The 23792-nt window shown below is 38.2% G+C and overlaps 1 protein-coding gene across 1 annotated transcript; it reads right to left on the reverse strand.

Moving 5' to 3' along the window:
- Positions 1-385: 385 nt before the first annotated feature.
- LOC107565658 (suppressor APC domain-containing protein 2-like) lies at positions 386-23030 on the reverse strand. The gene is made up of 5 exons (XM_016250920.1): positions 22862-23030; positions 19259-19405; positions 16296-16397; positions 16124-16219; positions 386-1676 (listed from the first exon to the last, which is right to left on the reverse strand). Exons 1-5 carry the CDS (start codon positions 22982-22984, stop codon positions 1548-1550), a joined length of 597 nt encoding a protein of 198 aa, XP_016106406.1. The 5' UTR covers positions 22985-23030; the 3' UTR covers positions 386-1547.
- Positions 23031-23792: the final 762 nt, after the last annotated feature.

Here is a 23792-nt window from a genome sequence, read left to right on the forward strand (position 1 = left end):
GTTCGGCCAATCACAATGCACTGGGTCAGCTGGCCAATCAGAGCAGACTGTGCTTGTCAAAGGAGGGGGCTTTGTTGAAAACGAAGTGTTTGAGAGAGGCGGGGCATAGAGGACCTACAATAACGTACAGTATTTGAAAAATAATGTGTTTTTTGAACATTAAAGCATGTCAACACCTTCTGTTACACCAAATACACAAAATAGTGATCTTTAAAATAGCATCATATGACCCCTTTAAGGATATTCTGCCCAGGCTGTCAAAATGACGTCATCAGAGAAGGAATGCCATTCCAGAGCGGAAGGAAATGTTTAGATTTTGATTAAAGATTACCAAGACAAACAATTTTTTTCAGCGGATTAACTTGCACGGATTAATTGTTCACATTAAGACTAGCAATGTGCGCTAGTAAAGTAAATAAAGGCCATTTTGATTTCATGCGGACTTTAAACATCACTCGCTTTACTAAAGAATTAATGCAAAGGCTTCAACAAGAACACAAGCTTCGCATTTCTGCATTTAAACCCTCCAGAATGATTTCCATTATTAAAAACACAAACTAGTGGAAGAGTCTGCAATTTTCAGTGGTATTGGCAATGGCAATGGCAATGACATTATTATTCTTCTATTATAGAGAAGCACAATCATATGGATTCTTATTCAAAGATTCAAAGCTAGATGGAGCGCACTGGACTGGAACAGAATAAATGGCTGCACTGCAGGTGCATTTACACATTTTTTTTGACCTCATAATTTGTAATCATAATGGTTGGTAAAATGAGTTTTCTCTTTAGTGATGATAATTTTGTTCACTCCTTTCTTACAATCGACTGCAAGTTCACATTCAGATCCATCCAATCAACCAATGGACTGCTTGCCCTACATTTTTTTCTTTTTCAATAATCTCAAATAAACTCAGATCTACATCAATACAGAAGAAAAGATATGTCACTAAAGTTACATCAAGTCTTTAAGAAGTCTTTTCAACTTTTCACCTTTAACAGTGATCTGGAGCTTTTACTGAGAAGAATTTAAAAGTACTACTTTTTCAGAGAAAACAGCAAGCTAATTAAAGCAACACAGCAAAAATAAACCAAATCAAACCAAACCAAAAGGAAAAGTCTACTTAACTGAGCTCAATAATTGACTGTTCAGATAAAAGTTCCATTCATACCAACTATACAGGAACTTTAAACGCAGCCTCTATTCAAATATGTTTATCCATTCCATCTGACCTTCATACACTGGAATCCAGTTTATTCTTCAGCTCATCTCATGTATTTTGTCTCAGCTGACACCCAAATTAGGGTGAAATAAGAAGTGAAGCTGCAGCTCCTCCGTGAATCGTGTTGATATCGTAGCTTGGACTGTTGTTTGTTCAAATTCCTCTGAAAATCCTGTAATCTTTGTCTCAGATGGTTCTGCGTGTAGTGTGTTGTTGTGTTGATCTCTGGAGTGACAGTAATCATATGAAGGCATGGTTCAGTGTGTAGTGTGGTGCTGAGGATATCATGATTGTGATTTTAGCAGATCTCTGGAGTGATGGTGATCAGATGAAGGTAGAATCGAGAGCACTGCTGTTTTGAGCACTGCTAGCTCGAGCTTCAAACAGCTGCTTTATCAGAGCTGTTTTCTCCTGCTCCAGCTGAGTGATGCGTTCACTTTTCTCTGTCACCTCCTGTAATGACAAATGACAAACACAACGTGAGAAAGCAAGAGACATTTCTGCACCTTCAGAAATTTAACCTACGAGCAGCTATAGCATTTAACTTAATCTCTTAAGAAAACGGACAACATTTTACAGACAGAATAACCGAGTTATATCAACATGCTAAATGGATATTTGTGTAATGATGCTCAAATAGAACAGACATTATGTTTTATTAACAAAGTTCGGGAGGAGCTCATATAGATAATTAACCCGGCCAATTCATTATCAGCAATCACACAATCTATCCTATCAGCTCGAGAGAGAACCTCTATAAATAGCCTAAGCCGCATTACCTTCATTCTCTCTAAGTCTTCCAGCATCCCTCCCAGGGCTCCAGACTGCGACTAAAACAGTCGCATTTGCGACTAAAAATTTTAATTTGCGAGTGAAATTTCTATTGGCGACTATAGAAATGTACATGTTATGATTTAAAAATGTGCATGTAATGACTTTTTTCTGATTGTTTTGCGATCACATCTTTTATGTTGACGTAATAAACTGAGACAAGGCGCATCAAAGTTTTAGTGAAAAAAAGACTTTCAAACAGTCAGCAGCAGCATTGACGGCACACCTGCTGAAAGCAGCTCCGGTTGAGCAGCATTAGAGAGTGGAGACGTGCGAAGTAAAAGTGCAGAAAAACAGTGTCCATTTCATGCACAACTTGAACAAACTACAAAAGGTAACGCTGTCAGCTGTGTGGACATTAGCAACATCGTTAACAATTTGTTTATAATCGATACGATGGCTTCTTGTTATCAAGATCTTTAATGGTCTAAATGCTGTGTTCTGTTAATGCGTGAGCTTCATATTATTTGTAGCACACTTACCATCCAATAATCGCAATAAGCTTTGTGCTTTGTTACATTTTAATAAACAAAGTATCAGCTTTAAAATTCTGCCAAATTCAAAATTCAAACAATAAATACCGTTTTGGCTCTCTTTAATGCAGTCGCTTTAGCGCCGCAGTTCAAGCGGCATGTGAACCCATCATATCTTTCTCTTTACTACTATAGTATGACATAAACATGAATGGACATCAAAATGTATATTATAAGATACAGTACATCTTATTGAAATGTCTCATGTAATCGCTCATTCCGTGTTTCAAACTGCGGAAAACGCGTAAAGCTTGTAAACAATGCGACATAATACATTCATCTTAGAATAACCATTCGGCGTTCATGAACTCATTCGTCAGCTAGAAAAAGTAACTAGAAGTAGGAGCATTTTACTAAATGTATGCGCTATATTTCATATTCATATTTATACTTAACCTGTTGACATGATAAGAAAGAATGCAAGAAACTAAAGGTAAAATTCAACACCTATAATTGCATATTAGTAATCAGGACATCTACAAGATGGATTAAAATGCTGATAAAGACAAGAAAAGATGAGACATAAACACATGATAGTATGACTGAAATGTTAAAGCAGCACTATGTAACTTTTTCTGTGTTCAAAATTTGCAAAATGTATATAATGAGCGAGTACATCATGAATTCATCTTCCAAACCGCGTTTTTGTCTTATTCCGAATCACTCCGGTACACTTATAATAAGTACTTATATTTGGACTATTGTAGCCTGGTCGGGTCGTCACCGCTGCGGAGTAACACATACCTGCGTGAATCGCCATAGACATAAACTTAGAGAAGTAGCTCCGGTTGGAATGTTCTTCCGCGGGATGTGTGCAGTTCTGTTTATTAACTGCTAGAGTGCCAAAAGTTACATAGTGCTGCTTTAAGTGTAAAAAAATAATAAAAATAAAACTTTATTCTGTGGCAAAAATAATTTGGCGCATAATTTTTTTTCTTATAGGAGCCAATGGGCTCCTTAATTGATTTTTCTGTCTGGAGCCCTGCCTCCTCCACCCGACTCCTCACCATTAGCCCATTCCTACCCTGGGGGGGATTGCTCTGGGTCCGGGCAAAATACCAAGCCCGGAGCCCTCTCCTCAGCACGGCAAATACGCATACCATTTATCCCGCCAAATACGCTTACCATTTAGTTTATTTGAATGGAGCATTTCCCACACACAAATTCAGTTTCACTTACATTTGTTTAGGCTTGGAGTTCATAATAAATGTTAATAAATACCGTAATATGTAATTTATTTAATACTTGTATTTTTCATTCTGGTTCTGTATACAGGTACATTTGAGAGTCTTGTGGAGTGAGAGGAACTTAAACATGTATATAATGCTTGTAAATGTTTCTTTTCATTCACTGGTACTGTCCATGGAGATGTTTAAGTAGGCATACAGAGTTCATAGAAGTCCACACATGAATGACAATCACGATGATGAGTGAATGAAAACATTCTCTCTCTATCTCTCTCTCTCACACACACACACACACACACACACACACACCTTTGTATATATGTGGTGAACAGCACATTACAGGGCTCAGTTCATGGCGGACAACAGTCGACAAATTTGTCGGTGGACAAATACAAACAAACTATCCACTGCCATCAGATGCAAGGACAATGGCCAGACACCTCTTAGAGGGCCACCTCTGATATCAAGCTCGGGAAGAACAGGAGATCCCATTGGTCCATATGCAGTTTCTGCCCTTCACCCACCTAGACACAAATTCTTAAGGTTTTGGCCTGCGACCGCAAAAAAACTCCTTAAGGCTCACATATACTCACAGAGAAAGTTCTTTTCGTTCTTCATTTAGGGGTAAAACGAAGTTCGAAAGATGTGAGCAGTGGTATACCGTTATCAAACATCCTGATGCCACACACACCAAAGAAAGCTACATTTAGATGAATATGTAAATATGTGCTGTGCACTTTCCTCTCAGTAACAAAATAAATAACAAAAATTTGAGAACAGAAAGCATGTTTTTAAAGAAAGCATATGCATACAAAAACAGCATTCTTCCATCTTAGAAACATTGCCAAGCTACGAAACATGTTACCTGCTTCTGATGCAGAAAAGCTAGTTCATCCATTCATGACCTCTAGACTGGACTATTGTAATGCACTGCTAGGTGGTTGTCCTGCATCTTCAATAAACAAGCTACAGGTAGTCCAAAATGCAGCGGCTAGAGTCCTTACCAGGTCAAGAAAATATGATCATATTACCCCAATTTTACAGTCTGCTCTTGCTGCCTATTAAGTTCTGTATCAGTTACAAAATATTATTACTTGCCTATAAGGCCCTTAATGGGTTAGCTCCTGCGTATCTAACTTGTCTTCTACCACGCTACAATCCATCACGCTCCCTAAGGTCGCAAAACTCTGGACATTTGGTAGTACCTAGGATAGCAAAGTCCACTAAAGGAGGTAGAGCTTTTTCGTATTTGGCTCCCAAACTCTGGAATAGCCTTCCTGATAACGTTCGGGGTTCAGACACACTCTCTCTGTTTAAATCTAGATTAAAGACACATATCTTTGGCCAAGCATTCAAATAATGCATCTCATAATCTTGTACTGCAGTTATATCTGATCAGAACCACATTATTATTCTTTAGCTTGGGTTAAACAAATCAATTTTGCTTGGTTGGAACAGCAGCTATGCTAATTATGTCTCTGTTTCTGTAACTAGGATTTACACAAGCTTCACTCTGGATCCAGAACACCTGAGAAGAGATGATGCCAACCCCTCAGATGATGCCAACCCTGAAACAACATACAGAACTACTAAATTTTGCTATAAGTTTGATTGCATCATATAATAATTGCTGTTAATAGTGTTCATCGTCTGTTTGATTACGTCTTTAATTGATTTTTCTTGATTACATTTCTGCCATATGTACATTAACTGACAGTCACCACTGATAAGCTACTACTAAATATTGTAGAAACTTAATTTGCTGTAAAGTTGCTTTGCAACAATTTGTATAGTGAAAAGCGCTATACAAATAAACTTGAATTCAATGAATAAGAAAAGCATCTGATCATAGCAACATTGATATGTTTGCACCAGATCTGCTAATTAGCACTCCAGGAAAGTCACGTCACGTGTATTTATATGGAACTATATTACTTAAAAGCAAGCAGTTTAACAGTATCAAACATGAAAAACAGTGTCAGTGCCTCATTTCATCAGATGCACAACTTCATTTTCTACTATAAAGCGGATCTCCAGTGTGTTCGTTTTCTCCTGTGGAGATCTTACCTCGACAGGCCTCAACAGACGAAATGAGCCAGAGAAGTGCTCTGTGTGAAGGAAGGCGGAGCCTCAGTGCACACCTACCTATTACGTAATCGCCACGGACCAGTGGTTGTACAAAGGTGTTTTGCAGCCAGAGTGAACAAGTGGCAAGCCATTTCTAACTCCCAAAATGAACACAAAACAAACTTCGTTTAGGCCTGATTTTGTTTGAAATGACGTCACATCAGTTCATTCTTTAATTTCGTTTGAAGTATATCGGGGCCTTTAGGACCTCCGGATGCAGCAGCAGTGGGTGAAACAAAGAGAGATCACAAAGATCCATCCAAATCCATTCATAACGGTGCTATCATACACACCCAACATCTTACACAAATTAAGCTGATAATGGACAAATGAATACATGCATTACAGTTCAATGGTTTTCCATTATGTTTGGTCTCTATTTGTTTAGAATATTACCAAGAGTATTCTGGTGGTGGTTTGGAAAGTGAGAAATGCATTGGTAAAACTTTAAAGACACTTTTCTAACTGTGTGTTTGGACTATGCAAATAAGTCCCACAGGAGGAAAGAAGGGTGGGCCACACTGTGTCCTCCTGCTCTGATGAAAACAGCCTATCACAGCACTGGAATGGATTAGCACCAAATTGCAACCTCCTCCTCATCAGAAAGGAAAACGTTCTGAGTCTCCTGTCTGGTGAGACACTAACAGACACAACTGAGTCTCTAGCCCATGAGGGAGAGAAATGAATAGATACGACCACACCCACAGCCTGTGAGGCAGCAACAGATACACCCTCATACCGAGCTAGGAAAATGTGGTGCTCCAGGAGATCAGAATTCCACAGTGCTTCATGTTCATGGCTGTTGAAAAGGATTCCTGCTCCTTTCCCCACTGCATTGTTACCACACAACCAGTGGAAAAAGTCACCGCTACTGGACAGCTCACTCGTCCACAGAGAACGTAAATATCACTTATCCAAACCTCTTCCAGAGTCCCTGGCACTGTTGTATGTTATCAGTATATGATTTTCTAATTTACATTAGATGTTATATAGCTGATCAGTTAAGAACAAATAACTTTTTGTTTATTTGATGCATAATAAGGTCCTTCACCTTATTAGTTTCAGAGAAGAAAGAGCTCATCTTTCCATAAGATAACGTAACTGCGCCATATCAACACCCAACATAATCACTTTAATTTTATGCATCTAATGCACTTTATTCCATTTTCATTTATGGTATTCATTTAGTTGTTATTGATTACTCTTGTTAATCTTTTGTTAATAACATTGATTTCATTACACTTGTGTCGTCCTTGTGTTGATAATACAGTAAGAGATTCTACATGTTAGATATCCCACCAATCTTTCAGACAAATCAGTTGACCAATTCCCTCCAGTTTGCATTAATTCTAAATGATTGAACTGCCCCCTAATTCAGTGTTCTCATACTTCCAAGGTAAAAGTCTTAGACTAGTGCACCAAATCACGAGAGGGGAAAAGTGGTCATCTGATGTACTTATAACCGCACCAAAAATGACACGTGATCAAAAAATAACAACATTATTGGTGACGTGAGTACCCATCACTACTTTAATTCGCCTCCCTGGGTGGGCGAATGCAAAATTCTTTACAGAGTTGCTCATTATAACCAGTCACACACGCTTCCATTGAGTTTATGAATGCAATGGCCAATTGTAACAAAGTTCGTAGTCACGGGAAGGAGGAGGCGGGAACCGGCGAAACAAAACTTTAATAATAAAATAAACGCAAAATAGCGTGACAGCCCCTCGCGGACGACTGTCGCGCACAAACAGAACCAAAACACAAAATAAAATCCAGGCCTGGTCCGCTCTCGTCCAACACTGTCGTCACTCCTCCTTTTATCCTTCCGGAGCTCCTCCGTGGGACTCGAGACCGGTGAGTGGCGCAGGTGTCGCGCATTAGCATTTACTCCACCGGCCTCGCTCTGTTCCCACGACTCTCGGCCCTGCCCCTCTCGTCACACCAATCAGAAAGCGTTCCGATATATCATCGCTAAAACGCCAGACCTTTGTTCAGTGTGTGCGCTTGCTGACTGAATTCTGCTCTCAAAGTGCAGATATACGATGTGACTAAGAGATTCATTTAAAGTCTGCGTGAACCGGAAGTTGCTGCCGACTTTATTTCAGTGTAGTGACGTATTTTCAGCTGAAACGGAATATTCAATAGACGGCGGGGTTGTATTTTTGCGCTCCTCCTCTCTGTCTCTCACTCATAGCAACCTAACGGTTGGAGGGGTGTGTTTAAGGATATTCTGCCCAAGCCGTCAAACTGATGTCATCAGAGAAGGAATGCCATTCCAGAGCAGAAGTAAATGTTCAGATTTTGATTAAAGATTACCACAACAAACTTTTTTTTTCAGCAGATTAACTTGCACAGATTAATTGTTCACATCAAGACTAGCAATGTGCACTAATAAAGTACATAGTCAATTTTGATTTAATGCGGACTTTAACAGTGCAGACAGCTCCATTGATTATAGAGTTATATAATAGAGTTTTTTTTGAGAGTGCTTAAACTCTTGCTAGATTATAGTCAGTCATGTTTTGATAATGTAAATGTTCTTTGCACACTTTCTCTAATTTACTTGCTGTTTGAAAAAACGTGATTATATATAAAAACACATCCTAACCCTAACATACATACACGTACATAACACTGTAAATATGTTATTCAGTCTAATTTAAACCTGAAAATTTTAGGATTTAAAAAAAAAGTTCAAAACATTTAATAAAAAACTGCTTCAGAATTTTTTTATATTTTATTTGTATGATATAATCAAATAAAAAAGATAAATCATGTTATGCTGGGGTAACATGAATCATCAGGTTTCAACTATGAAATCTGTTATTTTTTAAACTGAACTTATATAAGGGATTGCACAGTGATTAACCAGAAAATAAATAAATAAAAATGGCGCTTCATCATCCTAATCTACACATTTGATGACTGCAGGTCACATTTAGTTATTTGTACACCTCAACAAAAATTTATATTCATAACCACAACCTTTGAAGAGCAGGGCTCTTCATTCATGGTCCTGAAGTGCCACTGTCCTTCATAGTTTATTTCCACCCAAGGTTATTTTTGAAAACGATTGATACATTCGTTTTCGTAAACTGAAATAAAATAAAAATGTCAAAATAAATTAAAAACCTTCAATGAAGGGACCTTCAATCGGAGCACAACTTGTGTAGACTAATGAAGTAAAAAGTTTTGAATGCTTCATTTTGGCGTATATTTATACTTTAACTCATCAAATCAATCTCAGCCTGCTCAAGTTTGTGTTGCTAGGTTTGCATCACTAAGCTTAAATTAAAATGTCTTTCTTTGGTCTGCGCTCTGAAAGTATCCTGTTAATTTTGCTAAACTTTACTAAAATTAAAAAATTGAACAAAACTATACAAAATCTAAATAGAAATGTGTTCACAAAATAAAAACTAAACTAAAACTAATAAAAATAATGAAACTAACAATAACAAAACTGAAATTTATAACAAATTTGAAAACAATATTACAATAAAAATTATTTAAAAAATGACAAACTATAATAACCTTGTTTCAACCCATGCTCCATCGTCAAGAAAAACCAAAGACCTTGATGATTTGATTACTCAGGTGCTTTTAATTAGAGTTGGGACCCTTCAGTATCAGGAATGAATAACTATTCAGCAGAAAAAGGTCAAATATGTTCCAATACTTGAAAAAGTTCAGTGTTTTGAAGACCAATATTAAAATGAAAGGCTTTAACCCTCAGTAGTGATGTTACGTTCGTGAACGAATCGTTATTTTTGAATGAATCTTTTAGGTGAACGAATCGTTCTCATTCCTCCCTCTAGAGCAGCTGTTAGCAGCGCATGCGCAGATCAGTGAACCGGGTAGCTCTGTGGACTGTTTCATCCTGCCAAAGAATGATTAAACCTCGAGCCAAGTCTTCGAGTATGAGATGTGACAGAGCATGTGATTTGTTGCATGTAGTGAACGAATACGCCCTTCACTGTACGACTTTCTTTTGAGTCTGAATGAGAGAGATCTTCTCGTTCATGAACAAAATGACAGAAATGGTACATGTCGTTCGTGAACGAGTTGAATGAACTGCTACATCTCGTTCGTGAACGAGTTGAATGAACTGCTACATCTCTCGTTCATGAACGAAATGAATGAGAGTGCACCGGGTCAGTCGGCCATTTAGCATGCGAGTCAATCTCGATCAGCAATCAGCAGAAAGCGGATGCAAAGTGCAGTTATAGGTACTGTGCACATAAGACTGCTACATCTCGTTCGTGAATGAAATGACTGAACTGGTACATATCTCGTTCATGAACGAAATGAATGAGAGTGCACCGGGTCAGTCGGCCATTTAGCATGCGAGTCAATCTCGATCAGCAATCAGCAGAAAGCGGATGCAAAGTGCAGTTATAGGTACTGTGCACATAAGTTTGTTTATATATTCATATTTAGCATACAGAACATAAATCCATGTTTAAACCCCGATTCATGAATGTGTAAATGTCTGACCAAACAATTAAAATGTTAATTATGCAAGAAAACCTTGTGCTTTGGTCATCTGAACAACTTTTTTTAGACTTTATTTCTTTAATGAGTAGATTATGCACACATTTTAATAAAGCCAAATCATTTTTTTGTAACAAGTATATACATTCGTTGACTTGAGACATAACACATAAGACACTCTTTTTGGCCACCTGCTGGCGTATTTATGTAATATGAAGAAATGGTCACTGAATCAGTGAACGCATCTGAATGAATCATTTTGGTGAACAAACTGAAAATGAACAAATCTCTTGAAAGAATCAAAATTTCCACCACTAACCCTCAGGTATGGTTCATTAGGGGGTCACACTTGTGTTGTTCATGGTGAAAAGTGACCGAACACCAGAAATGTAACTTTTTTGTATTTTGAGAGAATTTTATGGTACTAATTAATATTTATGCAATAATTATGATAATTTATTTTATATAATAACTATGATTATTTCAAAATATATATATTTTTATATTACTTTTAAATTAAGCCAGTATTTCATGTTAAAATAGAGACAATGCCTTTAAAATCCAATTTTTGAAGGCAGGTTAGTGTCATCTGGTGGGAGTAAGAAAAAGAAAAACATCTGCAATTCCATGGTTTAGCCACTAGATTCCTATTTAGCTCTATATAAAAAGGTTTATAAATTCTCTAGTTGTTTTTAAGCATAAATACTTATTTGTTCCTTGATAGCACACACACATCACGGAGACGTTTGCATTTACATCTGCAAGACGCATTTTTTAGAGTGTTTCCTATCAGATGTCAAATAGACGTTTAGAAGATGTCTTTAATATGTTTATGATTTAGAATGTATGTAAAACTGACATCTCAAAGACGTCTACCATATGTTTGTACACAGCAGATGCTTTCTTACTTTTAAATTAAGCCAGTATTTCATGTTAAAATAGAGACAATGCCTTTAAAATCCAATTTTTGAAGGCAGGTTAGTGTCATCTGGTGGGAGTAAGAAAAAGAAAAACATCTGCAATTCCATGGTTTAGCCACTAGATTCCTATTTAGCTCTATATAAAAAGGTTTATAAATTCTCTAGTTGTTTTTAAGCATAAATACTTATTTGTTCCTTGATAGCACACACACATCACGGAGACGTTTGCATTTACATCTGCAAGACGCATTTTTTAGAGTGTTTCCTATCAGATGTCAAATAGACGTTTAGAAGATGTCTTTAATATGTTTATGATTTAGAATGTATGTAAAACTGACATCTCAAAGACGTCTACCATATGTTTGTACACAGCAGATGCTTTCCAGATGAAGCAATTTTTAACAGACAGCTTGCAGATGTACCTGTGCTATCTGGGTTATTAAGTTGTGGATTTGGATATATATTTAGACATTCTCAAAGGCAATTTTTTGTAAAGATTTAGATTTATTTTTGGTATGAAATGTCAGTTGTTGCATTAATTTTACTACAGTCAAACAGAAAGCAGAGAAAGACATTTTGTTACACAACATCAAAATTTAAAAAAAAAAGTCACAAAAATGAACAGGAATGCTTTATTAGAGGTTAATCAATCTGATTTCAACCTCTTATTTGAGTCTTCTGGCTCATATTCACAAACTGAATTCACAAATTGAGTCTTCTGGCTCAAATCACATTTTGCCATTTTGTTACAGCCACATCAGTTTATTTGTGTGTGTGTGTATAATAGTGTGTCTGTTTTGTACTCCTGATGTTTTAGAGCAGGGGTCTCCAAACTCGGTCCCGGAGGGCCACTGACCTGCAGAGTTTAGCTCCAACCCTAATTAAACACACCTGAACCAGTTAATTAAGGTCTTACTAGGCATACTAGAAACTTCCAGGCAGGTGTGTTGAGGCAAGTTGAAGCTAACCTCTGCAGGACACTGGCCCTCCAGGAGTTTGGAGACCCCTCTTTTAGAGTGTAACCCCTTCCTTGGTGTCTGTTTTTACTTCATTGTGGTTGAATTATTATTTCACGCATTTGCAAAAACATGCTTTGTGTTACAGTCACACTAGTTCATATATGTGTGTCTGTGAGGGGTGGGTGCAATGTGTCTATTTTTGCGCATTGATGGAGTGTTGCTATTTTGAGGCAACTGAAAACGATTGCGCCATTGACCAACTAAAAGTCTAAAGTCAATGATGCAGTATTCTTTTTTTTCTCATTTATTTAAAGGGAGCGTTATATATGTCTATAGGCGGGTGCACAAAGCACGCACACACTTATTACACACACAAACATGCCAAATATTAAAAATGAAAGGATTACAATGTAAAAGATTATTATTGTGCCCCGTAGATGGTCTGCTTGCGCGCATTAACCTGTAACAAAAGTTTTTTTTGTTGGTATTTGATTTTTTTGTGTGTGTAGTTAGACCAACCTATGAACACTATCCAATATTATTGCAAGACTGATTCCCGCTCATCCTCATAAAACAATACCAGTTTAAATAGCTGGAACGGTTAAAAACCTCATGCACGAGCAGATCAATTTCCTCTCTGGAGAAGCGTTCAGTCTTTGCTCTTGCAAATTCCGCCATGTAAATAGCGAATCCGCCATGGTGCATGCACAACTGGCTTTTAAAGGGAATGGGAGATGAGACTCTGATTGGTTCATTGCACGTTATGGCCAAAGCACACCCATGACTCATTAAGAGAATAGGTACAACCCTTTTAGACCATGTGCCTGGCGCGCAGACCGTTTTTTCCGTCCTTAAACTAGCAAAAGTGGATTCGGACATGCCCTAAGTGCACCTGCACCATGCGCTTCAATGCGTTGCAATGCGTTTAGATCGTTATTGATATTTTAGAGCAGGGGTGTCAAACTCAATTCCTTGAGGGCCGGAGCCCTGCAGAGTTTAGATTCAACCCTATTTAAACACACCTGATCCAACTAATCAAGTCCTTCAGCCTTATTTGAAAACTACATGGTATGTGTTTAAGCAGGGTTGGAACAAAACTCTGCAGGGCTCCAGCCCTCCAGGAATTGAGTTTAACACTCCTGTTTTAGAGTTTCACCCCTTCATTGCTGTGCACTTTTTTCTGCATTGTGAATGATTTGTAGAATGTACACACAAAAATTGCACTGTATTTTCATGTTTTTGCAATTGTGACAATTTTTTTAACGACCATTTAGCCTTTTCGAATCAAGTCCATAATTTTTTTTGTGATCACAGAGTGACTGTCATAAAAGTTATAGAATTTCGTACCATTCTGATAAAGTACAACCCTCTACATCGTGAGTAAATCACTCGCATATGCGACTAAATATTCACTCTGGGCGACTAAATGAGTCTAATATTAGCCAATGGCTAATAAATTATCAGATTTTACTCGCCAGTGTGTGAGTTGGAGGCTAAGTATAAGTTTAGCACAGATATATTTTCACTCGCCGAACACTCTCTGACTGAGTGCTTTAGAGTTTCACTCTCCGTAAGGCGATATGTGCTATTTTCAGTTCATCTGAATGGATGCGCAGCGCACCTGAATTTGACGTACCGTAAACTCTAGTGTAAAGGCGCACGACTCGCCGTCACTTTGTCTTACACACACGCATATAGAGAGAGAGAGAGAGAGAGAGAGTTGACATGCTACATGTAAATGATATTCTTTGTTGTATTTTCCTGTCAAAATAACGGCTTTCCTTTGGAATTCTTCAGCTTTTAAGAACTGTCGGGTTTCCCGGTAGTGGGCGGAACTAATGTGGCAACGGCAATCTCATTGGCTGGCGCTCATCTATTACCATCCCTGTTTTGATTTCAGCAAATCAGTTCGAGCGAATGCACAAAACCTGATTAATATTTATGAATCCAGCAGCTCATTAATCCTTCGTGCGTTTTATAGTTCTTATTAGTAAAATTCGTATCATTATTATCTTATCAGTATTTTTGTTAGTTTTATCGCAATTTCGTGCATGAGAGGAAGTCGTGGCCTAATGGTTAGAGTTGGACTCGTAACCCAAAGATTGCGGGTTCGAGTCTCGTACCGGCAGGGATTGTAGTTGGGGGGAGGGAATGTACAGCGCTCTCTTCCACCTTCAATACCACGACTGAGGTGCCCTTGAGCAAGGAACCGAACCCCCAACTGCTCCCCGGGCGCCGCAGCATAAATGGCTGCCCACTGCTCCGGGTGTGTGTTCTCGGTGTGTGTGTGTGTGTTCACTGCTGTGTGTGTGCACTTAGGATGGGTTAAATGCAGAGCACTAATTCCGATACTTGGCCACATGTCAAAAAAATTAAAAAAAATTTTTTTTTTTTTTTTACAGAAACACTGAATTACCAAAAAAACACCAGTTAAAATGACTAATATGCATTCAAACATTGTTATCAAGTTTTAATTCTCATTACTAAATTTCTATCATTAAATAATACTTGATAATCATATTATAATGCTTGACTGACTGATGTTAAGAGTGTACTTTCAGATATTTAAAAACTGTGCCATTTTATAAACACATATATATATATATATATATATATAGTCTGGCGATTCTGGCGAGTAAACTAAAAAATGCTAAACCAATACTAAATACAAAAAATACTAGCCAATGGCGATTCAATTGCCAAGGTGTCCGTAGAGGGTTGAAGTAGCAATTTTGAAAAATTCTAAACTTTTTTTTTCAGCCTAAAATGACCGAACGATACCAAGAGGGTTAAACCCTTTTTCAATCTTTGTTTTATTTGCATGTCTAAGGCTGTGTTCACACTGCAAGCATTAGTGCTCAATTTCAATTTATTGCTCAGATCCGAAATTTTTGTATGGCTGTTCACATTGTCATTTTTAAATGTGGCCAATATCAGATTCCAGTGTGAATGAATGACAGTCCTGAACTGAGCCGCATGTGCAAAAGAACGATAACAAGACGGCATGAAGTGCGCTGTCATACGGAAGTAAACACTGAGGCCAATGAAGTAAGCATTTATGTGTTCATTTATAAGCTGATGTGACGTGAAAGGCAGCAAATTTGTGAGCAGGCAATAAGGAGGACGAAGATGAGGAGACAGAGGTCAAGTTATTAAATATTTACTGTTCAACCCTGTTTATCCCCGTTTAAGTTTATCTTGTATAGAGCTGTCACTAGGCGCGTTTCCATTACCCTTCAAATTGCGCAAATTCAAATTGCGAATTGAAAATACGCCTAATGGAAACGCGTCAATTTTGCAAAAATGCCCATATATCGCAAAAACGCTTTTACGCTCGCATGAGGTGGTTTTTCAGGCAATGCGAAAAAGGAATAATTTGCAAAACTGCAATGGAAACGGCTTTTTCGCATTTACAGGTCACATGGCGTATGTAAAAAGTCATATGATCATTCTTCAATGTACTATAAGGGCTTTCCCTACCATTAATGCTTAGACAATTTACACTGCGCCTACTGTAATACACCTTAAAACAACACCACACTGTCGATATGACTGTTCAGACTGCAGTCGCATTGCAACACATCTGACCTGAATCGGATTTAGGACCACATATAAATGTGGCCCAAATCAGAATCGTAAAAATCAGATTCCATGTGGTTTGTGCTGTTCACATTGTTATGAAATAAAATAAACTGAGTTAGTTAAGAGCAAAAAAAATCTACATTTTCCTGCAGTGTGAATGAAGCATAAGTGGTTTCTGATCACAGATGCACTCAGCTGAGTCCATGAATCTCTCTACTAATGAGCTGATGATCTGAATTAGGTGTGTAAAAAAAATCAAAGTGAGACCTGTGTGAGGAGCCGGTTCTGCTCCTTCAGTATGTGGATGGCCTGAGGAGGTGCTGGAGCAGGAGGAGCGCTGGAGGAGCCTGTGGACGGGAACGTCTGGAGAACAGCATATTTTTCAATCAGCACAGTAACAACAATAATATATCAGAGTGAAAGGAGGTTTTATACGAACCTTCCCGGAGAATGAAAGTAAATCGCAGAGGCAGCGTGTGACGTCCTGCAGTTTAGGCAGAACAACTTCCAACTGACTCTGACAAGATTCAGCCAAAAACTCCTGAAGAAATAAAATAAAATGTCAGAAATGAGCATTTTGATTAAGGGATCAATATTTGATCCTGGGATATTTTAAGCAAATTTATTTGTTGTTTATTTGCTCTGTAACAGGCAAACTGTCTTAAAACAAAAATATCTGTAGCCATTTGAAATTAGAGGTAACCCCTGCGTTTTAATCATGATCCAAACAAACATGCTACACGCATAGCACGAGCAGTTGTTTTTTTATCTGAATTTGATTGTATAATTTCAAGATAAAGAAGGCAAAACCAGAATGGTCTGACCTTAGATTTGGAAAAACTATGCTACCTAAGACACTTGTGCAAAACAAAAACAGCAGACGGACTGAAAGAAAATGCAAATTCACTCTCTAGCCCCTTTCACACATAGTCTTTACTGGTAAATTAATGTTAAAGGGTCATGAAACCCCCTGTTTCAGCACTGGTTAATTCTCACCACAGTTTTAAAAAATGCTAAAAAAGTGGGCGTGGTGCGCTGCAAGCGGAGGGGGAATAGGGGAGACAGACAACACACAGCTTCGGATTCAGACAGTTTCATTTCACTCCCATCGAGTTAAAAACACAAATAAATGCACAGCCATTTGCACTCTGTATCGAAAAACATACATGAACGTGCTGTTGCACCTTTTTAAGACTTATTCTGCCGTGATTATATAAGCCTTTTGACGGGTTGTGTCACAGAGCTGTAAAAACGGTTATACTCACTAAGTGAATCAATCGCGTTTGTGCCCGAACTCTTATTAAAAAAGCAAAAACAAACACTCTTCTTCGATTCATGAGCGTTTCTCTCAGATAATTTACGCGATCTCACAGTCTGAAGTGTCTGTCATAGCAAATCAACACATGATGTTGTGAATAATTAAGCAAAGCGTCTTCTCATAGGATAAGAACACGCAGTCTCATGAATAATTTAATAGACACAGACGCGTCATCAATGTACTATAGTCCATTGCCGCGTCACAAATTTTGACGTCAACACGATGTAGATTTTAAACATGGAAGATGAAAATAGCACAAAAAAAGTTTAACATTTTTCTCCAATAGTTAAAATTATTGGATGCTAACATTGTCTTCTATGATGTGCAAGTGGGGAAGTCATGGCCTAATGGTTAGAGAGTCGGACTTGTAACCCAAAGGTTGCAGGTTGCAGGTTCGAGTCTCGTACCAGCAGGGATTGTAGGTGGGGGGAGTGAATGTACAGCGCTCTCCTCAGAAAAAGTAGTCTGGGTTTTCATGACCCTTTAAGAGATCCTGTGTGAACGGGACCTTTTCAAAAATACTGGTAAATTAGTTTAGGCTATTTAACGCTATGAGAATTTGTAACATTACCAGTAAATTGCAGGTACGTATGAGTTCAGAACGCGCTGACATAAGATGTGTACTCTGGGCCAATCATAACATTCTGATGCAGATGACGCATTTACTCTGCGCTGTTTTTGGAAGTCAAATGGTGCGTCCCAAATCGCGTACTTATGCACTATTCCATGACATTTTGTAGTATAAAGTAGGGCATTCACACTGAAAATTTAAAAAAGAAAAAGTGCACCTTAAATACCTGTATGATGCACTTAAATAACCGAAAGTGTGGAATGTTGGACACTTCATGCACTCAAATGTCGCAGCTTTAATTAGGTAGAGAAAGGGGGAGGAACTATCAGACTCCAATTATGAATGACAAAATAGCCTTATGTAATTCATTAGGGATGTGCATCTCATGACTCAGGCCGATACGATACACATCTCGATGCATAGCCAACGATACGATACATTGAAGATACATATGAAGTAGCTAGCGATGCGATACGATTCACCCCTATTACGATGCAGTGCGATCCGATTTCGATTCGATCCAATTCAACGCAATGCGATTCGATGCAATACGATGCAATGGAAAAAATATGATCGCATTTATTTCTTTGGTTCTGACAGAGACAGCAAATCATAAATTAACTTGTGTCTTCTGACTTCTAACGCCTCGAGGCCTGTTTCATAAAACAAGTTTACCAAATAGGCCAGGTTTATTTCAGTTAGTCTGACTCACTGTCAAATGATTTGGTTCCATAAAACAAATTTAACAAAGATCAAAATTAGTCACTGTGGCAACTTATGCTGGAAACCTAACCTGGTCCAGGGCAGGCAAACTGTCAGACTAAGCTGAGCACCTCTAACACTGAACAATAGGAATGCAATGATATTACCACTGACTCTCTCACATACCATCATAGCCATGCAGCCTTCTCTGGTTTTATGACAGATAGCATTAGAACTTTACAATCTAACATTGGTCTTTAAAGCATTAAAATCACTAAACTAAAAGTTAAAATCACTAAATTAAAACTACATTTTAACTGCTATAAGAAACACATTAAGTAGTAAGTAGTAGTAAGCTTAGTAATTAGGACTGTATTAGCTTACATTTTATTGACCCATTACGAATACTCCCTTTACAGGTACTACTATCATAAGAATACACCTATATGTAGTTTTAAAATTCTACAAAAGGCACATTTAATGTTCAACAACGAATATTTCAGCAAAATGCATATTTAACTCAGAATTATTGCGCTCCGTCTGTTTAGCGTGCATGTGCGCAGCAGCACTCGTTCACTCGCGTATGCCTCGCCCACTCCTGACAGCAAGAAAAATGGATATATTTGCATGACTTTCTAACATTTACAGAGGAAAAATATACTCGTGACATGTCAGTTATGCACTGAGGAAAACACATAAATATACTGTTTCTGGACTTTAGTTTTGAATGAGATGTCTTGATCTCTGACAGATTCATGATCATGGTGTGAGGCTGGACTACTGAGGATGGTGTTCAGTTGTCTGGACGTACGGTGGAGTGGTGGCTCTGGCCGATGTGTCTCTGCGTTTCAGTGATGTTATGGATCTGGGTCTGGTACCATTCTCTGGCTCGCTCCAACACATCCAGCCCAGCTAGTAGAGAGTCTTTCTCCTGCTCCAGCTCCTTCATCTGCTTAAGCTGACAGAAAACACACACAATTACAACACACACACTCACAGCCTGTTAATATAAATGTGAAAAATACGACATATGATACGCCAAGACTTCTAATACAGAGACTAACACTGTGTCTACACCGGATGCGAAAGTTGTCGCGTCGCGCTGCAACAGCTAAAGTTTGTCTACACTGGACACGACAAAGCGACCGTTGCAAATCATTTTAATTTTGTGGCAGTACATCATAAATAGAACAAGGCAGCAGTTTACTGTCGGGGATTTGTCGTGTTGCGCGGTGCCGCATACAGTGTAGACAGCAACACTGATTATAATGGGTTCTATAGTATTTTGTCACATCGCGCTGCACCGCTCGTGTCCGGTGTAGAGACGCGGTGTAAAGCTCAAATCAAAATCTGTTCTGTGTGTGTACGTTGTTGGAGGCTATTGTATATCACATTTTACATTTCCATTATCCAAAGTGAAGAATACAATTAGAGGTGCTCCGATTTATCGGCTTCCGATCGCTATCAGCCGATAATCGCTTTGGGAAGTTTGAACAGCGGTCTCTATAAAAGCCAATCTCATAAACTGATCTGAAGCTGACGACTCGGCTGCCGTGAGAGGTTTGGCGTGACATGCAGCGGCACAGTCTCAATCTCACTTCGGCATGTGTAAAATAATTAAAATACTGAAGGTGAGGAACAATTCATATTTCTTTATTAAATAACTTAGTGTAATTTGAAAACTTTCTGTATGACGTAATTTCACAAATAGCGTGAGTGAATCACCGCGCACTCTCTCTATTTCCCTCTCAAAATGCGCAAATGGCTTCAAATCACATCGCGTCTGCACTATAAGCGAGCTTCACGCTGCACAGTTGACACAGGAATTGTCACTTGCACAATTGAGGCAGTGTCACATAATCAAGTTTATAATTTGCATTTCTTTTTAAGTCTTGCCAGTGTTTAAACCATTCAGCACTCGCTTGCGCGCTCTCCTAGAGACGGTGCGCTCATGCACACTCAAAGCACACACATAAGGCCGCCTCACATACAGCTCACAAAATCAGGCTTGTGCTGAGTGTAAGCTATTGTGCAACTAAAAATAAATTCAGGCCCTGAATGTATGTCTGTAAAAATCCTGATTGGAGCATCATTACAAATAATTCTACATGATAAAAAGAAGGCTTCAAAAAGATCGGTATCAATGATTGTATCGGCAGATACTGCTTCCTGTAATCGACGATCGGTGATTGGCTCCAAAAATCCTGATCATAGCACCCTTAAATACAAGCAATTTGTTAGGCAACTAATATTGAAACTATTGTTAAAGCTGTAGTATGTAACTTTTTTGGTTGCAATGGTTTGGCTTATAATTATGATTTATAATGTGAGCTGTGTGGTCATATTTAGTGGAAATTTGCCTCAGTTTGACATCACTCGTCTTTTGACAGAATAAAGGAGACTCGGATAATATACAGCATGTGTGTGGAGCATTTGTAGCATGTTCTTACAACACTTGCTTATCTGTATAGCTGCTTTTAATCAGTAAATGACTAAACGGCAATCATCGTTAGCATTTGGGAAACCTACTCTCAAAACCAAGAAGCTTCGAACAGAAAGGGAAAGTGACGGTCCATCCTGAAAGTAAATATCAGCATGGCTTTTGAGCACAGACAACTCTGAGATGTGAAGGGACTGAAGACGTTAGGTAAGTCATTTCAGTGGCTTAACAGTTATCTCGCTAACATTAGCACAGCTGTTCGCTTGATTCAGATAGGTATCAAGTTGGTGAACACACACAGCCCAACAACACATCACACAGCGACTAGAGAGCAGACTACCTGCAGGAATAATGACTGATGAGGTGTTTTTATAAATATGTTTCCAAATACTGTGTTTATCACGCATAACTAAGACATTTATTATGTAAATGAACGATCAGTTACACTAATAACAAGAGGACTGGCTGTAATTTGTCAGCGATTTGAGCCATCTTTAGTCTAACTCACTAATAAATAACAATTATATGTCATCATTAAAACATATGTAATAATAACAATGCCTAGTAATCTGTTGAGTTACAGATAGCTGTCAATAAGGCAATACCAACATTAGCTAATTGTTTTTGTGATAAGACGTGACGGCTTCAGACACAGAGGACAGACCTACTGGCCAAAGACAGCAGCACAGAAACAACCTGAGCACAATGATAAAAGAATGAAATAAGAAAATACAGGCAGAGGACAATGTTCCTGTAGACACAAACACACTTCAACCATGCTACTGTAGACTATTTAAAAATGTTAAATACACAAATGGGATGTATGTTTCAACTGCATCTGTCTTTGAAAAATAAAACGTCAGCTGTGATTGATTTGATTTATTGTTATTCTAAGAGCTTATTAGCACAGTTGTGTCATACGGTTTATGCTCAAAACAAACCAAAAAAAAAATTTAACTCAGCAATTTTAACTCAGCAATTTTTTTGCACATACCAAATTAGCAAGTAACATCATGAAGTCTTGATTCTTGATTAACATCATGCTTGTTACACTTGAACATAACAGCATGAGAGGTGCTGTGAACTAGGCCTACAGTTTTAATAATCCATTTGCGGTACCACAATTTCAGTTTAATATCTATTCTCATTTCTACTTCTGCATATTCAAAACAAGACATGACAGTTAATGACGTTTGCTTCCATGATGACAAACAGATTACATATGAGACTGTAATTGTGGCCTACAGCACAGGGGGAAGATTTTCTTTAAATTGCCACTTTTTTGTCTTTTTGTTACATACTTCAGCTTTAAGACACTTTTTTCGATTTCACTTCAATACATAAAATCTACTTTTGTACAAGTAGAACATGTAAAAGGGTGAGACTTTCAACTTTTGAAGAGAAAGACTTTAAGAAACTTGAAAACATTTCATATAGAGCCTTTCAATGAATATAGCTCAGTAAAGCAGCCAGCGGATCTTCTGCAGGCCGATGAACTGCCGTCTCAACTCTTTTTAAAGCGGGTCAGTGAAAGAGAAATAAAGGGTGGGGAAAGGCTTTGTGTCATATGTTTGTGTGGTGGGCCGTCGAAAGGGAAAATCCTATTTGTATAGAGAGACGGGGAGCAGACAGAGAGTCACATCAACACTCTCACACACAACTGCTTTCACAAGATAAATCATACAGATGCCACATGAGGGACAAGAGCTACAATCACATACAGAGAATCTCATTTAACACTCTACGCCTCAGCCAAATACTACATTAAAAATGTGGAAAGTTTTACAGAACAGACACGGTTCATGACAATGTAACTGATGAGGGAACCATCAGGAAGAAACAAACACAGAGTAAATGGCCATTGGAAGCATGAAAAGCACGGTAAACACCATCACAAACATGATCTTCATACACAATCCATCAGAACGTGACACTCTTCCCATCTGTCTGTCTGTCCGTCTGTATCTAACTCACCCAAAGGTAGAAGTGCAGGGCTCTGCTGGAGAACAGGCTGCTACTCAGAGGGATGAAGACGGTGGTGTAAGCAGCCCACACGGCAGCGTCCAGGCCTCGAGGCCCGAGCCGACTGACCACCATGAGAAGGAAGGGAGGGACAGAGCAGCTGAGACCAGCAGAGAGACGCAGAGAGAGCAGAGAACCACAGAGAGGGAGAGAATGAATGTTAACGCAGGGAGGAGCAAGAGAAAGACAGCTGAGAGGAGGAGCTGATGAGAGGAGACGCAACCGTTCAGCTTCACACACACTTAATACATCAGTCATAAACACTAATGACACATTAATGACAATCACAAAGTATCTTCATTAGCTCAAAGTACCCAGAAGAGTGAATAAAAAACAACATCAAAAACAGCCGACATTTACAACAATCTGGTTGAGTATCTTCTAAATAGGGCTGGGCGATATAGCTAAAAAATTTATCAACGATATAATGTTTCATATCGTTCGGTATCGATAATTATTGACATTTTTTATAACCTTTTTTAAAACAAAGAGCAATAGAATTTTTTTTTTTAACCACTGTATTTTTAAAGTAACCCAATTTATTGAGACAAACAACAAATATTTTTGTTTTAACAATCAAACACAAAATAAAAATTAAATATCTAATTTCTAATGTTTTATATGCAGATTAAATAGGACTTCAGGAAACTTTTGGCTTGTTTCCAGAGGCCAAACAGGAGGGCGCAATGAACAAAATAATGCAGAGCATTTAAACTGTCAACGCAAGGAAGTAACTCTATTAAAAAAAACGTGCATTACGTCTAAATTAACTCATAAAAATTTTATATAATTTCGTAAATTGCATAAACAATTATGAACAAAACAGCATCATGTATTTATGCATTGCTTAATCCAAAGAGCCGAAGCGCCATTCACACATATT

This window comes from Sinocyclocheilus grahami, unplaced genomic scaffold (genome assembly GCF_001515645.1).
Source record: "Sinocyclocheilus grahami isolate Dianchi unplaced genomic scaffold, SAMN03320097.WGS_v1.1 scaffold1014.1, whole genome shotgun sequence".
Taxonomy (NCBI): Eukaryota; Metazoa; Chordata; class Actinopteri; order Cypriniformes; family Cyprinidae; genus Sinocyclocheilus; species Sinocyclocheilus grahami.

Coding starts and splice junctions, on each gene's coding strand:
- LOC107565658 (XM_016250920.1), bottom strand. CDS start 22,984: ATGGTGGTCAGTCGGCTCGGGCCTCGAGGCCTGGACGCTGCCGTGTGG. Junction 16,398..19,258: donor GCCAGAGCCACCACTCCACC/GTACGTCCAGAC, acceptor TTATTTCTTCAG/GAGTTTTTGGCTGAATCTTG. Junction 1,677..16,123: donor AGAACCGGCTCCTCACACAG/GTCTCACTTTGA, acceptor TTGTCATTACAG/GAGGTGACAGAGAAAAGTGA.